At 40.8% G+C, this 23,014-nt stretch overlaps 1 protein-coding gene across 1 annotated transcript in view; it reads left to right on the top strand.

Annotated features, from left to right (window-relative positions):
* Positions 1–23,014, top strand: part of PCMTD1 (protein-L-isoaspartate (D-aspartate) O-methyltransferase domain containing 1) — a 91,231-nt gene that overhangs the window by 19,058 nt on the left and 49,159 nt on the right. The window contains exon 2 of the mRNA XM_049765864.1: positions 20,368–20,799. Within this exon, the coding sequence (XP_049621821.1) occupies positions 20,493–20,799 (307 nt within the window). The 5' untranslated portion in view covers positions 20,368–20,492. The remainder of the gene's footprint in view (positions 1–20,367; positions 20,800–23,014) is intronic.

Here is a 23,014-nt window from a genome sequence, read left to right as displayed (position 1 = left end):
CCTTTGTGCTTAGGCCCCAGCCACGTGGCTTCATCCCCATCCAGCTGGCGGATTTCAGGCCCAGGTAAAATCACTCACAGGCAGGCTTCAGGAAGAATCATCTTTATTTATGCCCTTGCCACCACAGGTGTGTGGCCTATGTCAACCTTTCAAGCACAGCTATATTTTGCTAGCCCTGCATCTTATCTCCTGTTAGCCATCTTCCCTTTGGGCTCCATGCGGCCCAAAGATCCAAAAGCCAGGAAGCCAAGCCGGGCCAAGAGAGAAACGGCAAAAGGGGCCCAAAGAGCCAAAAGGGCCGAATTCCCTTGGTCCCAGCCTTATCTACCTTTTTCCAAACCCCTCCCAGGAATGGGAGGGGCTTGCAGGTAAAGTTACACCTACTATCCGGTTCAGACCCCTCCCAGAAATGGGTGGGTCTTAGGGTACACCACATTTCCCCCTTTTTTAAATATTTTCATGCGCCAACGTAATAAAGTGAAAATTAATATACCAGCCCTTTTCAAAAACATATTATTTGCAAAATATACTTTACACCTGTAACCTAAAATTCTATTAATGCTTTTTTACCAAGCACTATTTCGGAACTTTCATGTTCCTATATTTTTAAACTATATTGGGGGAACTTCACTGTTCCTATATTTTTCCTATACACAAGTACTTCAGCATACATGCATAACATACATTTTAAAAACAGGCTAAGTACATTAAAATACACAGTAAAACATTTTGCAATTGAAAATATTAACTCTGAAAGACAACAAAACACATTTAAATTATAAAGAAAATGACTTAAGACAAAGATGCAGGTGGTTAGAAATTAGATGTTTAAATGAGCTAAACTGAATGACTTCCCTTTTATTTTTATTTTTTAAGTACTAAGTAAAACTTATCCCATCACCAACTATGAGTAAAATATTACTACCCACTAATTTTCTACACCTAAAACCATAGTTCAGATGATTAATTTGTCCCACGTTGATCTCACCACGTGGCTTCTTTAAACTTTTAAAGTTCAGATGTTTTGTTCCACGCTGATCTTACCACGTGGCTTTCTTCCGTAGTTCCAGGCTCCGCTGCCGGTTTGTGATCTGGAGCGAGGATTTCAGGTTTTTCGCTTTTCCGGGCAAAGCTGAGCCCAGCCAAGCCGATTCCAGCCGAGATCCCAGCCGAGCCGAGCTGCTTGGAGCTTGCCGCTTGGAGCTTTTTGCCGCAGGGGCTTCACCGCTGCCTTTTTTCCCCTCTGGGAGCACTTTGGATGTTCAGAGTTCCAAGTGATTTAAACTAAAAGTTCAGTTCGAAATTTCCAAAGTCGAAATCCAAATTTAAGCCAAAGGTCATTTTCAGAAAATCAGTCCATTTTCAATAGTCTTTTTTCTCCTCCTTTTCCAATTTAGACTTTTAATAAGTCTTTGAAGAGGCCCAGGTTTTTGTTTCTTGTAACAAAGTTTCAGTTTTGGGCCTGGGCCTGGGCTGGAGGTGATGCAAGCTTCCACCTCTTTTGTTTTAATTGCCCTTGTTTCCCTAGAAGGGGTCACGGCCATGTTTGAACATGGCTGCACGTGGCCCAGTGTTTTGGGCTTAGTGCACCCGAAAAGAGCCAAAATTAAACTGAAAAGCAGAAATGTTACCATTGTTGCTGGTTTCTTGGGTCCAGGATTCAGGTCAAAGTTCGGAGCGCCAGATGTTGTGTTAAATAAATAACGATGGGGCTGGATGGCGATGGATGGAGGCCTTTGTGCTTAGGCCCCAGCCACGTGGCTTCATCCCCATCCAGCTGGCGGATTTCAGGCCCAGGTAATCCGCGTAATTAAGACTCACTCACACGCAGCCTTCAGGAAGAATCATCTTTATTCATGCCCTAACCACCACAGGTGTGTGGCCTATGTCAACCTTTTAAGCATGCGGCCCAAAGATCCAAAAGCCAGGAAGCCAAGCCGGGCCAAGAGAGAAACGGCAAAAGGGGCCCAAAGAGCCAAAAGGGCCGAATTCCCTTGGTCCCAGCCTTATCTACCTTTTTCCAAACCCCTCCCAGGAATGGGAGGGGCTTGCAGGTAAAGTTACACCTACTATCCGGTTCAGACCCCTCCCAGAAATGGGTGGGTCTTAGGGTACACCACAGTTCCTCATCTACGAATCTTTCTATGGAGTAGGTAAAGTAAAATAAAGTTACTAGGGGCCGGCGCGGTGGCGCTAGAGGTAAGGGGTCTGCCTTGCCAGTGCTAGCCTAGGAGGGACCGCGGTTCCATCCCCTGGCGTCTCATGGTCCCCCAAGCCAGGAGCGACTCCTGAGCGCATAGCCAGGAGTAAGCCCTGAGCGTCACCGGGTGTGGCCCAAATACCAAAATAAAAAAAAATGAAGTTACTAATAAAAATCATGCCTAGTTCTTTTTTTTTTTTTTGAAAGGGGGTACACTCAACTGTGCTCAAGGCTTACTCCTGGCTCTGCTTAGGGATCACTCCTGGGAGACCATATTGAATGCCAGGGATTGGATCTGGGTTAGCCTGCTTCTCTATCACTTCATCCCCCTCCTGTTGAATTCTCACAAATTACACAGATTAATGTTGTGATATATCATATAACTTGTATTTGTTTGGTTTAGATACATCCTGTTGTAATTATTTTGTTCCAAGGTTGACACTCGTGAACTGACTAGAGAGGAAAAAATGACTTTAGCTATCTTCCTTTGTGATTTCTATGACAGTTCAGTTTTGGGTATGTTTTTCTTTATAACTTCTGATGTTCCCCTAGCCAGTTTTCAGGAGTATTATTAACCAAAAGACTGAAATTATAAGAAAATTACTTTAGTTGGAAGAACTAGAAAAAGATGTAAAATGGGTCATTTTTATCTATTCATGTGTTCTAATGTTTGGATATTTTTTTTTCTTGCCTAAGATTATTATATAAGGACTCATAAAACTTGTGTTTCTTTTCACTTGTATGATCTTGAACAAAGTAAGCACTGGACGCTCTTGAAATGGTGGTTAGGTTTCTTCTTCAGAAGAACCCTCCATATTCCCATATGCCTCATGGAGTTGATTATTTTTTCTCCTTGAATAATGAAATCAAATGAAGTCTGTACAAAATACAGACTAAAATATCCAAGTATATAAGTCACTATTGCTTTCTGTTGATAGAATAGTGTTTTTTTTACTCCTCATTATTTACTCCTCATGACTTGGGTTTCTTCTTTTTATGACTTGGTTTTAATTTCTTTTCCTGCCGAAGAACTTTTTAGTTCTATCACATCAATTTCCTGACATTGCAAATAGTTGTTTCTATAAAAAAAATACACCTAGCACTAATTTCCCTAAATAGACACTATATGGATCAAAGCTGTCCTGAGACATTCTCTGTGCATGTTCCTATACCCGACTCAAGTTGTTGGGCTAGTGATGAAGTAGCCTGGAGGGAGGCACCAGATTGCATTTTGTTTATTTACAATCATTTGAGGCAACACTCACCTGTGCCCAGGGATCATTCCTGGCATGGCAGAATTTCGAGAGACATATGGGATAAGAGATGGAACTTTTGGGTCATGAATATTTTATACCAACGAATATAATGAAGCTGCAGTATCAATGTGTATTTGTGTTGTGTATGTTTAGCATATGTTTCTTAAGGGTCTCACCTTTCTAGGTTTGTTTTATTTTTCGTTTTTTAGGCCACACCCAGTGATGCTCGGGTTACTGTGGCTCTCTGTACTCGGCAATTATGCCAGGTGGTTTGTGAGAGGACCATAGTAGATGCCAGGGATTGGTGTGCAAGGCAAGCGCCTTATTTTCTGTACTATTGATCTGGCCCCTACATTTCTAGTTTTATATTTCTTTTATTTCTGATGTTAATGTCATTGGTCACATATTTCATGTTTTTTGAAAGATCTTTGAAAAAGACAAAATATTTGTAGTACATGGGAAATCTAGTACAAATAATTTACTCTTTTTCAATGTGGGTTGGGTTTTTTGTTTGTTTTGGGGGGATTGAGGGGTTATTTTTGGTTTGGGTTTGGGTTTTTTTGGGGGGTTGGGTCACACCTGGTGACGCTCAGGGGTTACTCCTGGCTATGCACTCAGAAATCAGTCCTGGCTTGGGGGGCCATATGGGATGCCAGGGTCCTAGGCTAGCGCATGCAAGGCAGATGCCATACTGCTTGCACCACTGTTCCAGCCCCACAATGTGGGTTTTTATCTTAAATTTGTGTGATGTAGGTCATGCCACCTGAACTGTAAGATTAGTTTAAGGTGGGTGGGACTGGAGTGAGGACTCAATAATTTGAGCTAATGCTTTGCTTGCTGGAGACTATGTTCTGTCCCCAACCCCACATGATCCCACGAGCATTGCAAGAAGTAATCCATGAGTGCCATTGTCTGTGGGTACCCCAAAAACCAAAATCCAAAGCAAACAAAAAATAACATAAAGGTAGTTATGAATTTCTGTCAGTTGATATTGAAGCATTTTTTAAATTTCACTCTTTTTTTTTTTTTTCTTTTTTGGTTTTTGGGCCACACCCTGTGACGCTCAGGGGTTACTCCTGGCTATGTGCTCAGAAGTTGCTCCTGGCTTCTTGGGGGACCATATGGGACGCCGGGGGATCGAACCGTGGTCCGTCCTAGGCTAGCGCAGGCAAGGCAGGCACCTTACCTCCAGCGCCACCGCCCGGCCCCAAATTTCACTCTTTTATACATCTTTTTAATGCAACTTTTACTATTTGTAGATGCAATTGATTGGGATTTTTGGAAATGTACATAATTTTTGTAATAATCTAGTTAAATTTATTCTCTTTTTATTTTTGAAGGGGAATTTGGGCCTACACCCTTTGGTGCTCAGGGACTGTGAATATATGTCCTTTACTTCCACATTTCTTTCTCTGTGAACTTAGTTCTAAGTTTTTTCCTTTATGTTTTTTCTCTTATGCATGTTCCCAGCCTTTCTCTCTAGCTCCTTTTTTTTTTTTTTTTTTTTTTTTTGTTTTTGGGCCACACCTGGCGTTGCTCAGGGGTTACTCCTGGCTGTCTGCTCAGAAATAACTCCTGGCAGTCACGGGGGACCATATGGGACACCAGGATTCGAACTGACCACCTTTGGTCCTGGTTCGGCTGCTTGCAAGGCAAACGCCGCTGTGCTATCTCTCCGGGCCCTATAGCTCCTTCTTACTGCTTGCCTTCTGTCACCCCTGCCTAGATGGTCTGCCTCCTACTTTGGCCCCCGTTTAAATGATTGTCACATGTGGCCCTCTAGAATATATTAGGAGATTCCTCTGTTAAAAAATGCTGGCTTGGGGGCCGGGCGGTGGCGCTAAAGGTAAGGTGCCTGCCTTCCCTGCGCTAGCCTTGGAAGGACCGCAGTTCGATCCCCCGGTGTCCCATATGGTCCCCCAAGCCAGGAGCAACTTCTGAGCGTTACCGGGTGTGGCCCAAAAACCAAAAAAAAATAAAAATGCTGGCTTAATGAACTGAAACCAGTACAACTAAGCTGTTAAGTATTGTGGTTTGGAATTTTTGGGTTTTGTTTTGGGGCTATGCCCAACTGGTGTTACGGGCTTGTTCTCTGTACTCAAGGATCACGCTTAAACTAGAAGAGATTAGAAACTTTTTTTCCCATTTTTTTCTTTATTTAAACATCTTGATTACATAAATGATTATGATTAGGTTTCAGTCATGTAAAGAACACCCCCTTCACCAGTGCAGCATTCCCACCACCAATGTCCCAAATCTCCCTCCATCCCACCCCACCCACACCTGTACTCCAGACAGGCTTTCCAGTTCCCTCATTCATTCACATGATTATGGTAGTTCTCTGTGTAGTTATTTCTATAGCTGCACTCACCACTCTTTGTGGTGAGCTTCATGAAGTGAGCTGGTGTTCCAGCCCTCCTCTCATTGTCTCTGAGGATTGTTACAAAAATGACTTTTATTTTTTCTTAAAACCCATAGATGAGAGAGACTATTCTGCATCTCTCTCTTCCCCTCTAACTTATTTCACTCAGCATGATAGATTCCATGTACATCCATGTATAGGAAAATTTCATGACTTCATCTCTCCTGACGGCTGCATAATATTCCATTGTGTATATGTACCATAGTTTCTTTAGCCATTCGTCTGTTGAAGGGTATCTTGGTTGTTTCCAGAGCCTGGCTATTGTGAATAGTGCTGCAATAAATATAGGTGTGAGGAAGGGGTTTTTGTATTGTATTCTTGTGTTCTTAGGGTATATCCCTAGGAGTGCAATAGCTGGGTCGAATGGGAGCTCAATTTCCAGATTTTGGAGGAATCTCCATATCGCTTTCCGTAGAGGTTGGACTAGGCGGCATTCCCACCAGCAGTGGATAAGAGTTCCTTTCTCTCCACATTCCCGCCAGCACTGATTGTTCTCATTCTTTGTGATGTGTGCCAATCTCTGCAGTGTGAGGTGGTATCTCATCATTGTTTTGATTTGCATCTCCCTGATGATTAGTGACGAGGAGCATTTTTATGTGCCTTTTGGCCATTTTTATTTCTTTTTTTATCAAAGTGTCTGTTCATTTCTTCTCCCCATTTTTTGATGGGATTAGATTTTTTTTCATGTAAAGTTCTGTCAGTGCCCTGTATATTTTGAATATTAGCCCCTTATCTGAAGGGTGTTGGGTGAATAGTTTCTCCCACTCGGTGGGTGACTCTTGTATCCTGGGCACTATTACTTTTGAGGTGCAGAAGCTTCTCAAATTAATGTATTCCCATCTGTTGATCTCTGCTTCCACTTGTTTGAAAAGTGCAGTTTCCTCCTTGAAGATGCCTTTAGTCTCAATGTCATGGAGTGTTTTACTGACGTGTTGTTCTATATACCTTATGGTATCAGGTCTGATATCAAGATCTTTAATCCATTTGGATTTTACCTTCATACATGATGTTAACTGGGGGTCTATGTTCGCTTTTTTGCAAGTGGCTAACCAGTTCTGCCAGCACCACTTGTTGAAGAGATTTTCCCTGCTCCACTTAGGATTTCTTGCTCCTTTGTCAAAAATTAGGTAATTGTATGTCTGGGGGACAATGTCTGAGAACTCAATCCTATTCCACTGATCTGAGGGTCTGTCTTTATTCCAATACCATGCTGTTTTGATAACTATTGCTTTGTAGTACAGTTTAAAGTTGGGGAAAGTAATGCCTCCCATTTTTCTTTTCCCTAGGAGTGCTTTAGCTATTTGAGGGTGTTTATTGTTCCAGATGAAATTCATACATGTTTGATCCACTTATTTGAAGAATGTCATGGGTATTTTTAAGGGGATCACATTAAATCTATATAATGCTTTGGGGAGTATTGCCATTTTAATGATGTTAATCCTGCCAATCCATGAGCAGGGTATGTGTTTCCATTTCTGTGTGTCCTCTCTTATTTCTTGGAGCAGGGCTTTATAGTTTTCTTTGTATAGGTCCTTCACGTCTTTGGTCAAGTTGACTCCAAGATATTTGAGTTTGTGTGGCACTATTGTGAATGGGATTGCTTTCCTGACTTCCATCTCTTCCCTATCATTATTGGTGTATAAAAAGGCCATTGATTTCTGTAGGTTGATTTTGTAGCCTGCTACCTTGCTATATGAATCTATTGTTTCTAGAAGCTTTTTGGTAGAGTCTTTAGGGTTTTCTAAGTAGAGTATCATGTCATCTGCAAACAATGAGAGCTTGACTTCTTCCTTTTCTATCTGGATTCCCTTGATATATTTTTCTTGCCTGATCGCTATAGCAAGAGCTTCCAGTACTATGTTGAAGAGGAGTGGTGAGAGTGGACAGCCTTGTCTTGTACCAGAATTTAGAGAAAAGGCTTTTAGTTTTTCTCCATTGAGGATAATATTTGCTATTGGCTTGTGGTAGATGGCTTCAACTAGATTGAGAAAGGTTCCTTCCATTCCCATCTTGCTGAGAGTCTTGATCAAGAATGGGTGTTGGACCTTATCAAATGCTTTCTCTGCGTCTATTGATATGATCATGTGATTTTTATTTTTCTTGTTGTTGATGTTGTGTATGATGTTGATAGATTTACAGATGTTAAACCATCCTTGCATTCCTGGGATGAAACCTACTTGGTCTTAGTGTATGATCTTCTTTTTTTTTTTTTTAATTTTTTTTTTTTTGGTTTTTGGGCCACACCCAGCATTGCTCAGGGGTTACTCCTGGCTGTCTGCTCAGAAATAGCTCCTGGCAGGCACGGGGGACCATATGGGACACCGGGATTCGAACCAACCACCTTTGGTCCTGGATCGGCTGCTTGCAAGGCAAACACCGCTGTGCTATCTCTCCGGGCCCAGTGTATGATCTTCTTGATGATGCATTGGATCCTATTTGCCAGGATTTTGTTGAAGATCTTTGCATCAGCATTTATCAGGGATATTGGTCTGTAATCTTCTTTTTTGGCAGCGTCTCTGTCTGGTTTTGGTAACAAGGTGATGTTGGCTTCATAAAAGCTGCTTGGGAGTGTTCCCGTTTTTTCAATTTCATGGAAGAGCTTGGCTAGAATTGGTAGTAGCTCCTCTTGAAAGATTTGAAAAAAATTCATTAGGAAATCCATCTTGGCCTGGGCTTTTCTTTTTGGGCAGATGTTTGATTACAGTTTCAATTTCCTCTGTAGTGATGGGGGTGTTTAGATATGCTACATCCTCCTTACTAAAATGTGGAAGGTCATAAGTGTCCAAGAATTTTTCCATTTCTTCTAGGTTCTCATGTTTTGTAGCATAAAGTTTCTCAAAGTAGTCTCTGATTACCCTTTGGATCTCTGCAATATCTGTCGTGATCTCCCCCTTTTCATTTTAATATGGATTATCAGATTTCTCTCTCTTTCTTTGTGAGTTTTGCCAATGGTCTATCAATCTTGTTTATTTTTTCTAAGAACCAACTTCTGCTTTCGTTGATCTTTCAGATTGTTTTATGTTTTCTACTTCATTGAGTTCTGCTTTCAGCTTTGTTATTTCCTTCTGTCTCCCTATTTTTGGTTCCTTTTGTTGGTCATTTTCTAATTTTTTGAGCTGCGCCATTAAGTTATTCAGGTATGCCCCTTCTTCCTTCCTGATGGGTGCTTGTAGAGCTATAAATTTTCCTCTCAGGACCGCTTTTGCTGTGTCCCATAGATTCTGGCAGTTTGTGTCTTCATTATCATTTGTTTCCAGGAAAGTTTTGATTTCCTTTTTGATTTCATCTCGAACCCACTGGTTGTTCAATAGCAGGGTGTTTAATTTCCAATTGTTAAAGTTTTTCTTCTGTGTGGCTTTGTAGTTCACATCTAATTTCAGAGCCTTGTGGTCAGCAAAGGTAGCCTGCAAGATTTCTATCCTCTTGTTTTTATGGAGGTATGTTTTATGTGTCAGCATGTAGTTTATTCTGGAGAATGACCCATGTACATTGGAAAAGAATATGTATCCAGGTTTTTTGGAATGGAGTATCCTGTTTATACCTACTAGACCTCTTTCTTCCATAACTCTTTTCAGGGCTAGTATGGTTTTGTTGGGTTTCAATCTGGTTAACCTATCAAGTGTTGTTAGCGCCGTGTTGAAGTCTTCCACAATGATTGTGTTACTATTAATTTCTTCTTTCAGATTTGTCAGTAATTATATTAGATAATTTGCTGGTCTCTCATTGGGTGCATATATGTTTAATACTCTGATTTCTTCCTGTTGCATATATCCCTTGATTAGTACATAGTGTCCATCTTTCTCCCTTACCACTTTTCTGAGTATACAGTTGGTGTCATGAGATATTAATATGGCCACCCCAGCTTTTTTGAGGGTGTTGTTTACTTGGATGATTTTTCTCCAGCTTTTGATTTTGAGTCTATGTTTGTTCTGACTATTCAGATGTGTTTCTTGTAGGCAGCCGAAGGTTGGATTCATCTTTTTGACCCATTTTGCCACTCTGTGTCTTTTAATTGGTGAATTTAGTTCATTGACATTGAGGGAGATGATTGTCATAGGATTTAATGTCATTTTTGTAGATAAGTTTTCTGTGTTTGTTGGTCTCTCTTGTCTTAGAGTAGACCTGTCAGTTTTTCCTTTAAGGCTGGTTTATCATCTGTGAGGTTTCTGAGCTGTTTTTTATCCATGAAGCTATGTATTCTTCCTTCAAACCTGAACGTGAGTCGGGCTGGGTGCAGTATTCTTGGTGAGGCATTCATTTCATTCAGTCTTGTCACAATATCCCACCACTGTCTTCTGGCTTTGAGAGTTTCTTGTGACATGTCTACTGTAAGTCTTAGGGATGCTCCTTTGAATGTAATTTCCCTTTCTGATCTTGCTGCTTTCAGTATTCTATCTCTATCTGTGGGATTTGTCATTGTAACGAGGATGTGTCTTGGGGTGTTTTTCTTTGGGTCTCTTTTAGCTGGTACTCTTCGGGCATGCAGGATTTGATTGCATGTAGTCTTTAACGCTGGGAGTATCTCTTTGATGATGTCTTTGACAGTTAATTCTTCCTGGAGATCTCCTTCCTAGGTTTCTGGGACTCCAATGATTCTTTTTTTTTTTTTTTTTTTGTGGTTTTTGGGTCATACCGGGCAGTGCTCAGGGGTTATTCCTAGCTCCAGGCTCAGAAATTGCTCCTGGCAGGCACGGGGGACCATATGGAATGCCGGGATTCGAACTGATGACCTCCTGCATGAAAGGCAGACGCCTTACATCCATGCTATCTCTCCAGCCCCCCAATGATTCTTATGTTGTTTCTGTTGAGTTTATCATTTTTCATCTGTTTGCATTCCTTGAGTACTTTTTCCATTGCCTGTTCATTTATCTTAAGGTTCTTTTCCAGTTTCTTCTTTTGTGTTGAGTTTTTCTGTATCACATCTTCCAGTACTCTGATTCTCTCCTCAGCTGCTGATACCCTGTTGGTGAGGCTATCCATTGAGGTTTTCAGTTGAGCAACCGTGTTTTTCAGATCTGTTATTTCAGTTTGGAGTTTTCTGATTTTTGTCTTTGTGTTCTGTTCAGATCGATCTATGCTTTTTTTGAGTTCTACGAACATCTTCCATATTTCTATTCTAAACTCCTTATCTAAGAGGTTAATCAGGTGGTTGGAATTTATTAGGTCATCTAAGCTTTCGTCTTCATTCTCTGTGGATGGTGTTTGCCTGCGAGGTTTCCCCATTGTCACACTTGTAGTGTGGTTTTTCCTGCGTGTTGTGGTGGGGTTCATTGGTTAGAAAGAGTGCGCGGCCGCACTCTTCTGCTGCTTCTAGTTGACAGTCCTCAGAATGAACAAAGGCACAGCAGGGCGGAGCCTCCACAGGCCAGAGACCTCAGCTTATTTGACAGCGACCCCCCCGCAGCCAGAATGTACTTACTGGGCAGCTTCAAAATGCATTTTTGGGGGGGTGCGCTCACTAGGCCTCTGTGGAAACCTTCAGGGATTCAGAAGCACAGGCAGACCGAGATTAGCAACTTTTACATTTTATAGATTGTTCTAGATTCCCACTTTTTGTTGTTGTTTTTAGTGTTAATTATAGAGCTCTTTGTATATGTCTTGTAACACTGAAAGATGGTAAGCATTAGTTCTCATATGAAGCAGTTATTCCCTGAGGATTGCTTTTGTTAGCTCAGTGACAGAAGGAACTTTGCATATTTGGTTGCGTTTATAGTATGTTATTTATTATTTGTGTAGGAATACACTCACATACAGTGATATAATTTTGGAGTGGCTATATTTTCTTAGGCTATAGATTCTTAGGTAATTTTGTGAAGGTATATGAAACCTTATAAATTTCAAAATAAAAATATTTTTGATTTTTTCCTTCTCTGTTGTCTGACCTGCAGTTTTGGGGTCCCCACGGGCACTGGGGCCGCCGGAGGGACAACTTTCTCTCTGCCGTCTGACCTCCTGTCCACCCTTCACGGGGCCCCTCTGAGTGCCCTGGAGCTGTGGGGAGGCTGCAGGCTGGTGACTCCCTGTGGTGCTCCCGCTCCAGCCCAGAATCTTGGGGTGCGTCTGCAGCTTAGGTGCAGGTGCCACCTCGGCCGGCTCAGAAAAAGAAAAAAAGAAAAAAAAGAAAAAATATTTTGATTGATTTGCCTTTGTTCTTTTTTTAAAATTGGTATTTCTATCACCTCATGGTCTATTTTTGAGCTGTGAAAACACTACCTCCCATTGCATGCGTGCGCGCGCACACACACACATACACACACACACACACACACACACAAATATTTGAGTCCTCCTGTTCTTTACTGCTCCAGGCAAGAAGAAAAGAAAAAAAATAAGGAAAATAGGGAGGGGAAGAGTTGAGGCAGCAACACTGAAATAATGTAACTATACTTAAGAATATCGGCATCATAGAATTTGCCACGTAGCTAAATATTTAGTGATTATGTGTCTAACAGATTTTCTTGGTTGTCTTTATAAATAATTTATAGTAGTGAGTTGAAGGGTTAAATGGAGATAATTATGAATTATTTTGAAAAAATTTATTGTCTGAGCATATGAAAATTCCAGGGTTCAAGTTGCCTGGTTCATAGAAGGGGGAAATACACACACACACACACACACACACACACACACACACACACACACATTCACACACCAGTTCATAAAAGGGGAAAATACAGGGGCTGGAGCAGTGGAACAAGTGGTAGGGTATTTGCCTTGCACACAGCTGACCTAGGTCAGACAGCGGTTTGATCCCCTGGCTACCCATAAGGTCCCCCAAGCCAGGAACAATTTCTGAGTACATAGCCAGGAGTAACCCCTGAGCATTACCGGGTGTGGCGCGCGCGCATGCACACACACACATACAAACACACACACACACACACACACACACACACACACACACACACACCCTTCATTATAGCCATTAGGTTTGGTATGTTCAACTTTGAGTAGATTTTCCAAAGTAGAAACTCAATCTCAGTATTTTCTATTCCTGTGTGCCATCACACACACACACACACACACACACACACACACACACGCACACGCACACCCTTCATTATAGCCATTAGGTTTGGTATGTTCAACTTGGAGGAGATTTTCCAAAGTAGAAACTCAATCTCAGTATTTTCTATTCCTGTGTACCATCACAGTCAAAAATTACTAAATGCTTGCTTAGATCTTAACTAAATTGTCATTATCAAAGACACTTTGGGGATCTGGAGAGATAGTACAGTAAGTAGAAGTTTACTTGAATGTGGCCCATGTTTGATCTCCAACATCCCATGTGGTTCCTGAAGCACTGCCATGAGTAATTTCTGAGTGCAGAACCAGAACTAATGCCTGAGTATTGCTAGGTATAGCCCAACAACCCACTTTTGGTTTCAGTGTGAGTTTGCAGTATGGTCATAAGTGTTGAAACAAAGGAAAACTACATAACACAGTTAATTTTTACTGAATTGTGTCATGTTCTTGATTAGAGGAAGGAAAGTAGAACGACAGAGTAGCCGACTAGCCCAGAGAGATTGGGTCTAGAAAGGTAATGAGTGGGGCCTAACTTAGACTTCTCAGCCCAGTCTCAACCCACAACATGACCTTGGAACTGCATGGTTGTCTTATTTCTCATTAACCTCTCTAGAGTGAATGTGTGTCAGTTTGTTTACTTCAATATTTAGCTCCCCTGACCCACTTCTCAACACCTGCAAACAATGTAAGATTTGCATTTTCATTTTACTGGTTCTGTCTGAAACTCCCAAATTAAATCCTTTGCCTAAGATGCAGTCAGTATATGACATCAGATGCACTCTTTCCCTGTGAAACCAGGAGTATGAAAAAGGAAGGAGGAAAAGGAAATGAGAGGTTATGAGTGAGTAAAGGAGATCTGAGTTGAACATTCTGAGAATGAAAAGTTGACTTTTTGGTCAGGGGCCTCTGCATTTTTGTTCTGTTTCAGGAGATTTGGCTGAGCTGTAGCTCTACTCACAAACTGGAAGCTTTTGAGGTTGGTTTCCCCATAAAGAAAGCTAGCTTTCTAGCTCCTTGTGAATTAGAATCATCGTTTGGCATGCTCTATTTGTTATGTTGAAGAAATGAGTTTATCATTTGAGTTATTGGGTGTTGTCAGCAGCTTTTGGCACATGAGTTTTGAGTCAGTCTAGTCTTTTCATAATTCTGTGTCTTTTTTGTATCTATTTGTTGACACTTGAGCACAAGTGTGCTGCTGGGCAGTTGCTCCCACTGCAACAACCTTCATCTCTACTTTCATAAGGAGATCTTTGCGGCCCAAGGAATAAAGAGCCTTTGTTCGTGCCATGCCTTCAAATAGTATTTGGCCTGTTCGATCACCATCTTCCTCTCAGTGCTGGCTGCGCTTCATCCTTACCTTTGCAAGGAGACGAGCTGCAAGAGCTGCTGGCTGCTTGCCTGTCACTGGTTGCTAGGAGGGAAGGACAAGTGAGTCAGCATTCTCTCTGTCCGCCTCCCACTCTGTGACATCTGTCTGCCATCTGTCTGCTTCCCACCACCCTTGACTTGTCTCTTGCTTCCACAAAATATCCCTAAGCTGCTGAAAAGATTGAATAGGGTCGGTTGTTCTCAGTACACTAACACCACACGTCGAGTTTTGAAAGGAAAGTGGTCAACTTCTGAACACTAGAAATCATTTCAGGTGAGTGTGTTGTGTGCTGTCTCTGCCCCTCAGGAACAGTGTGGAATTGTGTTGTGTTCTTTGAGCACATTTGTTGGCTTCCTTCTTTTTTTTTGTTTTGTTTTTGGGTCATACCAGGCAGCGCTCAGGGGTTACTCCTGGCTCTACGCTCAGAAATCACTCTTGGCAGGCTCGGGGGACTATATGGGGGGCTGGGATTCAAACCACCGTCCTTCTGCATACAAGGCAAATGCCTTACCTCCATGCTATCTCTCCAGCCCGGCTTCCTTCTTAAACAAATTCATATATTAGCTGCAGGCCTCTGTTGTGAAATTAATTTGTCTTTACCTTTTCTTCATTATTAATTTCTGACTTCGTTTTTATTTTCTTCTGGCCCTTTGCTTTTATCTACTTTTGCCAATTTCTCCCCTCCACTCCCCTCATTAGAGAAAAATGGCAGGAGAAAACATTTTGATTAAAGTATCAGAAATGGGGAAACTTGGAGCCTTTTCTTTCTTTCTACCTTTTTTTTTAATTAAATTTCTTTAATTTTTTCTTTATTTAAACACCATGATTACATACGTGATTATAGTTGGGTTTTAGTCATAAAAAGAACACCAGTGCAACCTTCCCACGACCAATGCCCCCCCATCTCCCTCCTTCCCCACACACCCTGCCTGTATTCAAGACAGGCATCCTACTTCTCTCACACATTAACATTGTCAAGATAGTTAGAGTTGTCATCTCTCTAACTAAACTCACCATTCTATGTGGTGAGCTTCACATTGAGAGCCAGTCCTTTCAGCTTCATCTTTGTTGTCTCCGGGCATTATTACAATAATTAATAATAATTAAAACAATAATTTATTTTTCTTAAAACCCATAGATGAGTGATACTATTTTGTGTCTGTCTCTCTCCCGCTGACTTATTTCACTGAGTGTAATAAATTCCATGTACAGGAAAATTTCATGACTTCATCTCCTGACAGCTTCATAGTAATCCGTGGTGTAAATGTACCACAGTTTCTTTAGCCATTCATCTGTTTTTCGTTTTGTTTTGTTTTGTTTTGTTTTGTTTTGTTTTGTTTTTCAGCCACACCCAGTGACGCTCAGGGTTTACTCCTGGCTATGCGCTCAGAAATCACTCCTGGCTTGGGGGGCCATATGGGATGCCAGGGATCAAACCGAGGTTCATCCTAGGCCAGCACTGGCAAGGCAGACGCCTTACCACTGGGCACCACTGCTCTGGCCCAAGCCATTGAAGGGCCTTTTGATTGTTTCCAGAGTCTGGCTATCGTAAATAGCACTGCAATGAATATAGGTGTGAGGAAGGCATTTTCATATTGTGTTTTTGTGTTGGTAGGGTATATTCTTAGGAGTGGTATAGCTGTATCATATGCTCAATTTCCAGTGTTTTTAGGAATCTCCATATTGTTTTTTATAAGGGCTGGACTAGATGGCATTCCCACCAGCAGTGAATGAGAGTTTCTTTCTCTCCACATCCCCACCAGCACTGATTGTTCTTGTTCTTTGTGGTGTGTGCCAATCTCTGGCATGAGAGGGTACCTCATTGTTGTTTTGATTTGCATCTCCCTGATGATTAGTGATGTGGAGCATTTTTCCATGTGCCTTTTGGCCATTTGTATTTCTTATTTGAGAAAGTGTCTGTTCATTTCTTCTCCCCATTTTTTGAAGGGGTTAGATGTATTTTTCTTGTTCAGTGCTGTCAGTACCTTGTATATTTTCTATATTAGCCCCTTATCTGATGGGTATTGGGTGAATAATTTCTCCCCATTCTGTGGGTGGTTTTTGTATCCTAGACACTATTTTTTTTTTTTTTTTGGTTTTTGGGTCACACCTGGCAGCGCTCAGGGATTACTCCTGGCTCCACACTCAGAAATCGCCCCTGGCAGACACAGGACCATATGGGATGCCAGGATTCGAACCAATGACCTTCTGCATGAAAGGCAAACGCTTTACCTCCATACTATCTCTCCGGCCCCTAGACACTATTTTTTTTTTGAGGTGCAGAAGCTTCTAAGCTTAATATATTCCATTCTCTGCTTCCACCTGTTTGGAGAGTGTTATTAATTTATTTATTTTTAGGGACCAGAGTGATAGCACAGTGAAAGGGTTTTTGCTTCACATGTCGCCAACCTAGGATGGACCTGGATTCAATCCCCACCATCCCATATGGTCTTCAGAGCCCACCAGAGCACAGAGCCAGGAATAACCCCAAGTGCCGCCGGGAGTGGCCCCCCAAAAATAATTTCTTTATTTTTAAACAATGGTTTACCAAGTTGTTCATAATACAGTTATTTCTGGCATTCAACGATCAGTATAACATTTTCTTCACCGTGGTAATCAGTTTCTCAAACTCCCCGAAGCCTGCTCCTTGGCAGGTAGGAATAAATATTTAATGTTTAGTGTATTCCTACTGGTAAATAAGAACTAAAATTATGGAGGTAGTCCACAAATTTGAGAATCTGCAGTGTTGGGCTGATGAGCTCACAGAGGTGGCTTGTAGGGGCCCTCTGAAAGCTGCTGTGTGATCAGCTACGAGGCTGGTATGTCTGTGAGTTTTTCCAGCTAGTTGGGCCTCTCTTTGGGACGCTTAGAGTTAGATGAGTGTATGGCATTGTCCATTTACGCAGAGAGGCAGATGGCACTGGTTTGTAGACTCGGCTGCCAGAAACCATACAGCGGTCTCAAACTTGTAGCCCACAGGCCGCAAACAGCCCTCCGTACAACATTTTGTGGCCCTGCCCTAGATGAATCTTTTTTTGTTTTGTTTTGTTTTAGTTGTTTGGGTCACACCCCCCAATGTTCAAGGCTTACTACTGACTTTGCACTCAAGGATCACCCCAACTTTGCCTCCTGCGGCCCCCAGGTAAATTGAGTTTGAGACCCCCTGCAAGAAGAGTGGCTCGGGGAAGGCAGCCTAGCCGCACTCATGGAGCCTTTTCTACATAATCAAGTTGACTATATTCGAATGCAGGTTTTACTGGAGCTGAATTGGCAGATATGTTAGAACTGTGGGAAATAGGGCTCAGTTCCACCTCTTTATTCCATACGCAAGGAAAGGATGTTCTGGAGAGTTGCCTTAGAACAATCCTGCAAAGTTGTCTGTGGAACTAGAGTTCGACCTTGTTCTTTTAGTTGATGGTAGATAGTTCTGTGTCCTAGGACTGGTCAGTTTTGCTCTACTCAGAAAAAATGAAGTGCATTCAAGTTAAAAAATTATTGTTGAATTTTAAAATACTATCAATTGATCATGATTATTTCAGAATCGAGTGTTCTGGTCACTAGACCACTTATATATATATATATATATATATATATATATATATATATATATATACATATATATATATATATATATCCCTTGTACATGCCTGTGATAAACCTGTCATGCCTTGAATATTGAAATAATTTTCAGTGAGCATGCAGATGGAGAAAGTAATAAGTTGCTTTTTGAATGTTAATATTAGAAATAATATTTTAATTGTTTTTCAGATTTGCTACAAATGCATATATTATTATAATTAATTCAGAAGCTAACACAAAATGTGATTTAATTAAATTTTTATATTTCTACAAAATAGAGATTGTGGGAAAAAATCCCATTGGGCAATTAATTGACTTTGTCTGCTCAATTGTAACCAATTACAAAGAAAAATATAGCAACTCTAATCATTAACTTCTCACGCAGCTATAACTACTGGATTATCACTTGGTATCACATTTATTTGTTCCTTCACTGACTCATCTTCTGTTTTTGCGATTTAAAATTTTTAACTTTAATTTTTGGGGACTTGAAGACCACACTCTTTTGTGGTCCTCATAGATTATTGTGGCTCCTGGATTAGGATGTATGCTTAGGAATCACTCCTGACAATATTTGGGGGGACTTAATGCTGTGTATGGAACCAGGTGGACTGTGTGCATGGCACTCAGTTAAAGTTTAAGCATTTTAAGCTATCTATCCAGCTCCTACTCTTGAGATCTCAACCTTGGAAGTCTTTTTTGTTTTGTTTTGTTTTTGTTTTTTTGTTTTGTTTTTTGGGGGCCATACCCGTTTGATGCTCAGGGGTTACTCCTGGCTAAGCGCTCAGAGATTGCCTCTGGCTTGGGGGGACCATACGGTACACCGGGAGATCGAACCGCATCCTTCCTTGGCTAGCGCTTGCTAGGCAGACACCTTACCTCTAGCGCCACCTCACCGGCCCCAACCTTGGAAGTCTTAATTTGCTTAATGAATGCTATTCTATTTGTGTATAGATGGTCTTGTAATCAAGATATCAAATCAGGATCTGAATAGAGCCTTCATTACTCTTTCATCATACTTTCTTTAGATCACATGAAGACACTGAGTATCTAATTACTTCAGAGGAAGGTGCTTTCTATTTTTAACTTTTTACTTCGTTATCATAAGATGCCAAGGTATGTCTTTAATTTGAGAAATATTGCCTACCTATTCAAAACATGAAGTTGTTTTGTGAAATACCATGTTTTTATTATTGCCCGCTCTCTCAACCCTATCCCCCACAGTGTATCAGCTAAACTTTGTTAAATATAAATCATAGCAGATTATACCATCGATTACAGGACCCCTTTGTTGTGCCTGCCTCCTAGAGCTCCATTTATAGCACTCTCTCCACAACTGCTTACTTCATACCAAACCAGAAGGAAGGGAATTTAGGAAATGTCTTTCAGTTTTGCTTTCCTTACTTGTGCATGCTTCTTTCTGACTTTTCTGTCACCTGCTGATTAACTTAGAGTGGGCTCCATAGGTCTCTAGGAACCGAGCGCTCTTCTGGAATTATTTGTAGAATTCCTAAATTATTGGGTGGAGAAGCGAGCTCAGAAGGCTGGAGCCTGTAATTTTTAGGTGCAAAGACGCCTATTTCTATCCCCAGCAGCCTTGCATTGGACCTTGAGTATGGAAATGTGTTTCTATTCAAAGAAACTGAGCTTGATTTGTTAAAAAAAAGTTTATAGTGCATATAAGTATGTAATATGTTCTTGTGCTTAGACCATTAAGTTGTTAATAAGTTCGTGGTTTCCTTACTTTGACCCTCAAAACCACCTTAATCCACATCAGTGCTCTTTTTAAATAGATGGGCCTGACTTTAAAAAAATTTTTAAAAACTTTTAATTAAAAAAAAAATTTAATGTATTAACATGGATCCGGAGAGATAGCTCAGTGGTAGGCCGTTTGCCTTGCACACAATTGATTCAGGGCAGATGGTGGTTCGAATCCCAGTATCCCACGTGGTCCCTTGTGCCTGCCAGGAGTGATTTTTGAGCGAAGAGCCAGAAATAGCCCCTGATCAGCCAGGTGTGACCCAAAAAACAAAATGGGAAAAAGAAAAAAAGACAAGAACAAAAAAATGTGTTAACATTTGAGTGTTTTGTTTTAACCTTTTGAATTTATGGTTGTGTTTTGGAATTCTTAGTTGACTTTTAAGTTTTTAAATCAGCCAAATGGATGCATAGTAAGCTAGGTGTATCATTTTCTATAAACCATAGCTTGATGCTAAGAGCATTGTTTAACAAATCTCAGTTTTTTAGCTCATTCAAATGAACTTAGGTCTAAGTAGCTGTATGTTACTGTTACTGTTACTTGATTTGAGGTGAGGGCACTCTTCTGTATTCCAGATTTCTTTCCCTTATGAAGAGATGACTAGCATTTATGGTTGTTAAGTGAATAATATGTTTAAGGAACTTTACTCTGCCTAAGCCAAATATTGGGAAATGGTAGTTATAATGACATCTTTAAAATAGGACTTTCTTCCCTTTTGAACATTCATTTATACCTGCTTATTTTTATTCTTTTCAGGATTAATTTGTTTTTGGAAATCAAGTGCAATATTGAGAGGAAAACAAACCACACTACATTATTGGAAGCCATTTCTGCTTATTTTTCGTACATTTTAAAATTTATGATTTAATTTGAATACTATCATGGGAGGAGCTGTGAGTGCTGGGGAAGATAATGATGACTTAATTGATAACTTAAAAGAAGCTCAGTATATCCGCACTGAACGAGTGGAGCAAGCCTTCAGAGCAATTGATCGCGGAGATTACTATTTGGAAGGCTACCGGGACAATGCTTACAAAGACTTAGCCTGGAAGCATGGCAACATACACTTGTCAGCACCTTGCATTTATTCTGAAGTTATGGAAGCTTTGAAACTTCAACCAGGATTATCTTTTCTTAACCTGGGAAGTGGAACCGGATATTTAAGTACAATGGTGGGCTTAATTTTAGGTAATTTATTTTTGTAAAATTCTATTTAAAAAAATAAGCTGAGTTTGTATTACTGTTGATACCTTTCAGGCTCTGTAACTTTGTGTATAGTGTAGATTTGAAAGTCTATTGAAAGTAGCTATCTTCCCTGAGCATGAAAACAAACAGTAGTAATCATCTTTTCTTACTCCCAGCCCTGACCTTGCTGCTTGCTATCTGTATTCAATCCAGACGCTAGTAACATTTGGAACTCTTCAGTGCACAGCTATCTTCTCTACTTCAGATGGAAGAGCTGGTGGACAGAAACTCAAAGTGTAATGTAGTTCACTTCAGGTGAAGAAGTCTTTCTGCTGGCAGAAAAAGTGATAGTTATTTGAAAAGGAAGTCCGTAAGGTTTTTCTTAGACTGTTCTTATGAACACAGGAACAGTCTTAGTAATTGTTTTGTCAAGTGATGTTCTTGGCGTTATGATACAGCAGTGGTCAAGAGACAAAGCTCTCTGCCCTTGAAGCATATTGCCTGCATAGTGCTTCCTAGGAGGAATAGACATCATTATTCTGTTTCTGATAGAATGTTAGCACTGGGGCCGGAGAGATAGCATGGAGGTAAGGCCTTTCATGCAGAAGGTCATCAGTTCGAATCCCGGCGTCCCATATGGTCCCCCGTACCTGCCAGGAGCAATTTCTGAGCATGGAGCCAGGAGTAACCCCTGAGCACTGTCGGGTGTGACCCAAAAACCACACAAAAAAAAAAAAAAAAAAAGAATGTTAGCACTAATGTTACTGATAATCCTGTGTTTGTGTTATATGCTAGATAAAGTATATACCTTTGTGATTCCTATTAGATACAGGTAAGTAAACTGACACAGAAGGGCTAAACAAAACTGTTTAAAATCAAATAACTGGAAGCTAAATCTGGGAAATAGGAATATGGGCTTAAAATTCATAGATGGAAGAGAATTTGCAATAAGATATGTTGGCTGGAGGATGAACAAAGATGAATTTTGCCAACTGCTTCTTTCAACCATTCTGTTTACTGTTACTGTGTGCTAGACATTGAGGCTGAACACTTTAGCACTTAAGTTCACAGACTGAAAGAGATGGTGGGATGGAAAAGGGGAAATCAGTAGTTCTCTATCGTTGAGGTATGACCGAGTTATAGGAATAACTAATTTAGAATCTATTCTGCAGGGCCCGGAGAGATAGCACAGCGGCGTTTGCCTTGCAAGCAGCCGATCCAGGACCAAAGGTGGTTGGTTCGAATCCTGGTGTACCATATGGTCCCCCGTGCCTGCCAGGAGCTATTTCTGAGCAGACAGCCAGGAGTAACCCCTAAGCACTGCCGGGTGTGACCCAAAAAAAAAAAAAAAAAAAAGAATCTATTCTGCAGTGATGGGGAATCATTGGAGAATTTTATTTTTAAGTTTTATTTATTTGGCCACTACTAGTCAATGCTCAGGGCTTGCTCCTCATTCTGTGCTTCTGGTGGGCTCTGGGAACCATATTAGGTGCTGTGGATCAAATCTGTGTTGGCTATATGCTGTACTACTTCTCCAGCCCCTCACTGAAGGATTTTAAAGAGAGAAATGACTACCTGACTATATCCCAGTGTGATAAAACAATCCTGGCTTGACTTCATCCGCTTAAAATCAGATTCATACTGTCCTTCCCAGAGTGCCCCATTTTAGACAGGTAATTGGGTCACATTAAATGTTTTCTTAAAACATTTATTAAAGAACCATGAGTTACAAAGTTATTGACAGTTGAGTTTTAGGTATACCACATTTCAGTACCAATCTGCTCACCAGTTTCAGTTTCCTCCCCCAATGCTCCAGTACTTCATCATTGCCCCCCACCCCTCTCCCCAGTCCCTACTTATCACCTTGACAAGCACATTACAAAGTTTGATGATTACTCAGATCTCACATTTTCAGTGTTGTTTAGTCTGTGTTTTGAACATATAGCTATATTACTCTCCCATATCACCAATATAACAGAAGCCCCCATCTCTCTTCCCTTTACTTCCCTTTTTCATCATACTTCCTGCCTTGATTTCTTCCCTTCTCTGATCTTTTCTTCCCTAAACTCTAGGATCAGGGATGTTCTAGGCATCTCTACTTTATTACCTTTCCTTAGTTATTCTATAGCTTCTATAGACCACGGATGAGTGAGATCATCCTGTATTTGTCTTTCTTCTTCTGGTTTGCTTCATACAACATGTTATCTTCCAGTTCTAA

This window comes from Suncus etruscus, chromosome 19, assembly GCF_024139225.1.
Source record: "Suncus etruscus isolate mSunEtr1 chromosome 19, mSunEtr1.pri.cur, whole genome shotgun sequence".
Lineage (NCBI taxonomy): Eukaryota > Metazoa > Chordata > Mammalia > Eulipotyphla > Soricidae > Suncus > Suncus etruscus.
The sequence above is the reverse complement of the archived record's forward strand: the minus strand, read 5'-3'. Positions and strand labels throughout refer to the sequence as shown.